The sequence below is a fragment of the Trachymyrmex septentrionalis genome, unplaced genomic scaffold, assembly GCF_001594115.1.
Source record: "Trachymyrmex septentrionalis isolate Tsep2-gDNA-1 unplaced genomic scaffold, Tsep1.0 scaffold7, whole genome shotgun sequence".
In the NCBI taxonomy this organism is placed as follows: Eukaryota; Metazoa; Arthropoda; class Insecta; order Hymenoptera; family Formicidae; genus Trachymyrmex; species Trachymyrmex septentrionalis.
Genome location: NW_017305884.1, coordinates 3,814,346 through 3,822,039, shown reverse-complemented (window position 1 = coordinate 3,822,039; position 7,694 = coordinate 3,814,346). Strand labels below are relative to the sequence as shown.

At 36.1% G+C, this 7,694-nt stretch overlaps 1 protein-coding gene across 1 annotated transcript; it reads left to right on the top strand.

The window, feature by feature from the left end:
* Window positions 1-1,042: 1,042 nt before the first annotated feature.
* On the top strand, window positions 1,043-3,756 carry LOC108753413 (protein Fer3). Its single transcript, XM_018494954.1, is given in 5 exon segments — window positions 1,043-1,147; window positions 1,150-1,275; window positions 2,403-2,557; window positions 3,013-3,172; window positions 3,604-3,756. Coding segments are annotated over 5 exon segments (699 nt in total).
* Window positions 3,757-7,694: the final 3,938 nt, after the last annotated feature.

Genomic DNA, 7,694 nt, shown 5'->3' with positions numbered 1-7,694 from the left:
GTCCTTTTTTTTTTACTTTTTACTTTTATTCATATATAATATTAAATATTAATCTATTTAAAATATAATAGTTCAAATTGATATACGCACGTATATTATATACATATAAGCGAAATTTTTTAAATAAAAATCTCAAGTTTGTTATTTATAAATTGCAAAACGTTTATTTAAAGTATAAAAATATATACATTTTATTTTCAGATTATGAGCCAAAATTATTCGAAAATTCTTGACCGAAGTCTTCAACAGGTTTATATTATTTAATTCGTAACTTAATATGGCGTTTCATCAATGCATTATCAATGTAAATTAAAATATATAAATCAACCAAGATTTAAGATAAGGCAATCGACTCTTTAATTTCTTTACATAATTTCTCTCTATAGATTCTCGTCGACATCCAAATATCAGTTTTTCTTTAAAAAAAAAATAAGGGAGACGAAAAATCTAAAAATATTGATATTAAATATAAATAATTGGGATTTGTTTATTATAAATTATAAATTTAATATAAAATTTAAGGCGCGGATAAAAATGTGATAAAACACTTTTTAAATAACATTCTTTTTATCTTTTGCTCACTTATGCATTTTATTTAGCTACTCGTGCATACATTAAGCTTCTTTAGCTGATGTCTCTATACCGATTTCGCCATTCACCGAGATTCTCATCAAATCGATAATCCTTATTACACATAAATGAGAAAAAAATAATTTTTATTATACATATATTGACCTTGTATTGAATATAGTCCACATAACGTGTCTTTATTCGTCAGACTGGAAGCTCAATTTTCTCGTCGTTTGGTTACTGTCCATCGCGTCCATCTTACAATCTTTCGGTCGATACACGAGATCAGCTCTCGTGGTACCGGTAGGCTGCGTCACTGTAAGCACCGCCCAACGGGGTTACGAGGGGTACGAGGGAGCCCCAATGTCGTGTCTGCGTCGCGGCGCACGCGTCTTGTAGTGAACGATCCGCGCGCATTCGGGGATTGCAAAGGGGGCGGTTATCCCCGGGCTATTCGGCAAAATTTCCGAAAATGCGCTATCCCAGCAGAGGATCAGAAGAACGCGGGACACTCGGGCCCCGAAACGTCGCAGGACGTTGTACAAGTGTCGTCGCGCGCGGTAACCCTCTCTTTTTTTAAATTTTTTTTCATCCTCTGCGAGAGTGAGTGAATTAAGCACGCTGGTGGTTCGCTCGTCACTGAAGAGGAAGCGGGATATGAGCTACACCGAACCGCTGTGGGAGATTAATGGAAATCAAACACCAGTGAGTCCAAGGACGAGTTTCGCACGACGCGATTTACAATTTTATCTTCGATATTAGTGAGAAAAAATGAAGAACAGAGAAGACAATGGCTGTGTATACCGCGATAGCAGCACGTTTTCGCTGGCGACTTTAATTAAATTGTAAATTAAAAGGTGTTTCTAAGATTTTAATTATCGCGGGTTAAATAAAAGAAGTACTTTTGACTTTGATTGTTCGTAAATCCATAAAAATCATCGTATCGCAATTAAAAAACAGATTCTTAAAGCTGAAATTTTGCTCTATCAAATAGTATAATTGTCAATGTTTTTTAAATAGAATATATATAAATCTGAGCTAAAAAATTACTCCAAACGACATTACTCCAAATCCAATATCTTATATAAATCATCGAAAATCATTGTCTGCTCTAACTGGAGCCAAGTAATTAGCACATATCCCCAAAAATGAAATAAAATACAGTATTAAATTACAGTCACAATTCGACAGAGTACAATTAACAGTTAATTGAGCTAATTGATTAATCCTCTGTCTACAATCTTTATTGCCATAAAAAAAATTTTATTCTCGAATTTTATGTTTATTTTTCCTTAAATTTCAATTTTCTTAAATAAAGGTTTTAACATTGAAGTTACAAAATTATTTGATAATGTAATAGGGATGTTGAGATGTTATAATAGAAACGAAAAATAATTATAATTTAAACATAAATTTTTTGGAAATCTAAAACAGTAAAAGAACTTTGGCTGGATAAAAAAAAGATCCTGATTGCAGATGGAAAGTTGATTAATCAAAGTTTGATCAAAATAGCTTATATAAGATCAGTTATGATCGGTTTTTACGTATTTAAGACTGCCTTAAGTAGTCTTAAGACGTCTGATGTTTTATAAGCCAATCATAGAGCCATGTTAGCATCTTAAGAAATTTATTTAAGACAATCTTAAAAAATAAGAATCAACTATAACATACGGATATATAAAATTAATACATAATATGAAAAAAATAATTATTCAAAATCAATATAATTCTATTAGACGCGTTATAAACATATATTCGAGATTCTCATGTGATTCGCGCTATCCGAGCCAATTAACCGATTCCCTTAAATAAAATCTGTATTCGCGTAACAGGTAATCGCGGCGGAGATGTCGCAGTACGTTGGTGGTGAGATCGCCAGCTATCCAATGTGGGACAGTTCCGTTTTGTACCAGACACAGCCGCCTGCTCATCCGCACGTGAACGAGCACGGATTGTACAGACAACCCTGCGCGTTGTTGCACCAGAGGTAATTCATTCCATGAAGAATTGTCCACAAAGTAAAATCAAAAGGTAATGGGACATCTGGAAAATTTATTAATTCTTATACAAGTTTTGTTATGCGGTTTTGTTATCATTCTCTTATAGTCTTCACGAACATCGATGCACTTAACATCAAATGTTTAACAAGCTTTCGAAATTAGTTCCGGAAAAAAAAAACTTTAGTCTGGCGAAGTCATTTTCCGCTTTACGTAGAAAAAAGACCATAAACTTGTGCAAGAATTAGTTAAATTCTTTTTTTTTACTTTCCAAAAGTCCCTTTACTTTTTAATTTTCCTGTGCATATTCAAGTAGAATAATATAATTTCTTGTCTATGTACTAAATTGATAAATACGCATGAAAGAACACTATTATCTTTAATAGTTAATTACCATACTGCAACACACCATGTGGTAAAATATATAAAATTTTGAAATTTTCAGTCGTTACACGCCAAACGGCCGTTCACCGAACTTGCCATCATCGACGACGAAAAAACCGAGACGTCGAGTGGCAACGGTATCTCAGAGGAGAGCCGCCAATATCCGGGAGAGACGCAGGATGTTCAATCTGAATGAGGCCTTCGACAAACTTCGCAGGAAAGTACGTATTTTTATTTTAAAAATAAAATATTTAATAATTTAAATATTAGTAAATTAATATTAATTTTTAAATTGTAAATTAAAATTAACTCTTTTTGTAAAATACCTAATTATAACATAATATTCTCGAGACAGACAAATAGTTCGTCCAAAGTAAATAAAATAATACATTAAATTTAAATATAAATACAAAATTATGTATCTTTTTGAAGGAAACAAAGTAAGCATATAACTTAAAAATCAATTAGAAAAATCACCAAAAATTATTAAAATTTTAACGGAAAAATTATTTTGAAAAGATTATTTTGAAGGCGAACGATTCGTCCCTCTTAAAAGTCAAAAGATTAAGAAATTATAACAGAAGAGAATTTCTCTCTCGATTATCTTGAGAAACTTCTCATTTTTAAGTCTTTAATTATTTTTCATATTTAGGTACCAACGTTTGCCTACGAGAAACGGCTCTCGAGAATTGAAACGCTGCGTCTGGCGATCACGTACATCGCCTTTATGGGAGAGTTACTCGGTATCGAGCCAAGTAGTCCGAAAACGGAGTACATACCACGAGAATACTACTTGCCGAACTGAACTCTTTTCTTTTTTCCCACGATTGATAAGCGCTCACGCGCCGATACGAGCTGATATCCTATCGACGAAAAACTTCTAGTCGGCGAGAAACCAGTCTTCCATTATTAATTAGTATTATAGCATTAAGTCTCGAAGTGTAATTTTACGTCCGTATGGTGACACTCATATTATATGATTTTCGACAATATTAGCCGATTTTTGTTTCAATCCATTAATTTTTTCGATACTACTACTTTTCGAGTTGTTCAGAAATTACTAGTACGAAAGAAATGTAAAATAAATTATAGTTACATTATATAAATCCTATAAATTCCGAGCATCTCTCGAAACACTTGTTTTAGTATCGAAAGAATTAAATTTTCTGTCAATCAAACTTTTTTCCTTATTACGCTGACAATAATCCTGCAACGCTTTGTCGTCTCGATTGTAATGAATCTCGTGTGATTGAAGGGAATAATTGCAATATTAAGGAATAAAATTAAACTTCCCTGCCTTTTATTTTTCATAAATATGCGCTGTATATTTAGATGGCGTTGGATTGCAGCGAAAAAAGGAACATTTTTTAACTTGGAGCTTCAATGTTGAGAAAGTTAATCGGCAAATGATCGGAATCTCGTACATATCGGAATTGTAAAATTAAAAAGTTATACTTTTTACGATATTAGTAAGAATATATTCATCGAGACCCGAAATTGCCTTTGTTGCAATACAACCCTATCTTACATCATTGTAATTTCTGATTTTAATAATTGCTGAATATTATATGTATACTATATGTCGTTAATTATCAAGTTTGCAAATTGTGGAAATAAATAAGTGTCAAAATAAATTAAAATAAAAATTTAAGTAATATATTATTCTGGCATTTTAAACTTACTTTCGTGTGAATTCTGAAAATGATTTAAAATGTTTATCGGTTAAATTTTCATAAGCCATAATTTTTAAACCTACATTTTTATACGAAAAAAGACTATTATAATTTTTGTAAGCTGCATTATTGTATCCCAGTCAACACCAAAATAACATTAATATATATTATAATTTTATAATATCATAATAATATTTATAACATTTCATTCTCAATAATGTAACTGTTACTGAATACTAATGTTATATTACATTTACTATATATCGTTAAGATACTATATATTGATTGAAATTATAACATTTGATATTATATATTCCCTACAGCGCAAAGTTACAAAAAAAAAAAACATTACAGCATATTGCAGAGATTTTGCAGCGATATTGTTACAAATTCTGTACTGTATGGGATGTTATCGTTGTGTCGACTGGGATTGTATTCATTTATATATCACAATGTGTATATTTTAAAGTATCTTTCAGACATGTCGTTATACATTTAAAATATATACCGTAATTTTTTTACATTTAAAAATACCTTTTTTAAAAATACCTTTAAAAATTAAAAATGCACAAACAGATTCACTTAGCATATATGTATACTATTTAATTTAATTTTCCGAATTAAATTAAATAATATATAATACACTTGTACATTGTAACTTGCAAGTATTCAATTGTTCAACTTTCCATCCCTTGTATGAGTAATAAAATCTACTCTAATGGCAATACGCTGAAGGGAACGAGTCATCGTACAAAGAGGGACTCTGCACATACATCGCTCGATAGTGGTTTCTCGTGTTATCGATAGAACCTACATGTTATGAGCATGTTTTGAAGGAATCTGCGCGAGATAAACCACTCGGTTTACTTGGCGTCGGTATCTGGCAAGTATATCCCTTCTTATCGACCATGCGTTGACAGAACGACATAATCTCGCGAGATCAAAAGACCGACGATACTATAGAACGTGGTCGCGCTATAAGGGGATAAGGGGTTGACCGAGAGGAACCGGTGGCCACCCAAGAAGACGGTCTCCTTTCTCTCTGTGCCGAGCCGGCCGTTTAACAGGACCCTCTTTGATCTTTTCTTTTTTTCCTCATTCGATTTTTGCTCCTTTTTCCTTGCTCTCTTAAAGTTGCCGCTGAGAGATCGCTCGCTTACGTGAGAGGGAGAGGAGACCGGAAATGGAGACGTCCTCCGTGCTCGAACGATGCAAGTGAGCTTGTTAGGCTGACATCTCAATTTTAACGCTCTCGATTGGGAGTCGAGAAGTCGCGGGGTTTCGGAGGCGAAGAGAGACGCGGTGAGAGAAAGAGAAAGAGAAGAAGATACCGAGGGTGGGCCCCCGCATGCGTGGCGGCGTTCGCATAAGCGCCAGAAAGGGCCACACGCATTCACCTTACGCGTATGTATATGAGCGAATACGTACGTGTATTTACACACAAGTGCATGTACATGTGGCGAAAGTACGCATTCTAGATGCCGCGTTCGGAATAAAGACAAGTTCCCGAGAAGACAAGAAGATAAAGTACACGCAGCGGGGAGAGCGGGGGGGTTGCGGTGAAATAACGCGGGCTAAAAGGGCTCTCTGTCGGATCGTGAAAGGAATAGAAGGAACGGGGAGGGGGAGAGGGGGGGGGAGGAGGGACAGGGAGAAGATGGGGCATCCAGAGGGGGCGGAAGGGGGAAAGACAACGGCGGGGGGCGGGGTCGGGGGGTGAAACCCGCGGGGAAAAGAAGAAACGCGAAGATAGGAGCCTTGGCTCATAATAGGTGGAGAGGCCGGCGCCTCTCGTAGCATCACCACGTGGCATGCGGCCAACTACTGTCTCCTGATCAATATGCTTACGGCTACCTCGCCTCTCTTTCTATCCCTTTCCTCTCGTACCGTCTCCCTTTTGCGTCTCTCCGTCGTAAGAGAGCAGTGGATCAGGCGTTTCGGTGACGCGATGCGATGCGATGCGTTATCCGACGACACCGCTGAGGTATCTGGCGTGCCGAAGGTAAACCGAGAAAATCGTGTCGCCGTCCTTCTTCCACGGGGATCACCGCGATCTCGATGTGCAATCGGGGGATCGACTTCCTACGCGACATATCTAATCAGTATATCAGATAAAAAAGATGTGACGTCTTTTCAATCCGAAAAAGGAGTTTCCCCAATTTTATTTTAAAAAAACCTACATTGGTAGTCTTGCTTTAAAACTAGATTCGATAGATAAATGATAAAAATGTATTCTTGCTCTCTAAATTCTTTCGAGTGGAATCTCATTCCAAAGAGTGAACATTGAGCCAGTCTTGAAAAAGAGAATGGCTGAATTTTCAATCTTCAAGATTCAGAGAGAGACAATTTAGTCTAAAAGTTTTAGAAAGTGTGGTACCAGTTTCGTATCACAATCAATCAAAAAAATATTACTATATCTTTCGGTTCAAAATGTTCAAAACGTTCGCATTCGTTATAATGAGGACATATTATTATTTTAAATATTCATGAAATTGGTGAACTAGAGTTGTAACAAATAGATGTATTTTTCTACCAAAGAACGACTGAAACTATCGAAATGTCTGCAGTGCGAAGAATATATCGTATGTGATAACTGCGAATAAATCTGAAGATCGTTTTTCAAGTGGAGCAAGTAGTCCGATTTTTCTCCATTCTCAAGAGGTAATTATGGCTATCGGCGACGTTACAAATATATATGTGCGAGCGTGTCGTTTTTGCGAACAAAAGGGTCTATGGTGATCCTTGCTCCCGAGAATTCCGAGATAAATGTCTCGTGTAACCATCGCGTGGGTGGGACAAATTGATCATCCGTTTCCACTTGGGTATTATCTTATCATCGACGAAATTTCTCGCCGTGATATACCGTTAGCACCTAACAGGTGGTCCCCGTTCGCGCCGACCGGCGGCCTCACTCACAATCGGTCGACGTTGCTAATGACGCCGAGATCATTGCGATGCTGCGCGAATCGTCTGTGGTACCATGCGTCAGTCACGTGGTGGTGACCGCTCCGAGTGATCTCTCTGTCTATCTCTCCCTCTCCTCTCTCCCATTCTCTTTCCCCTCCCTCCC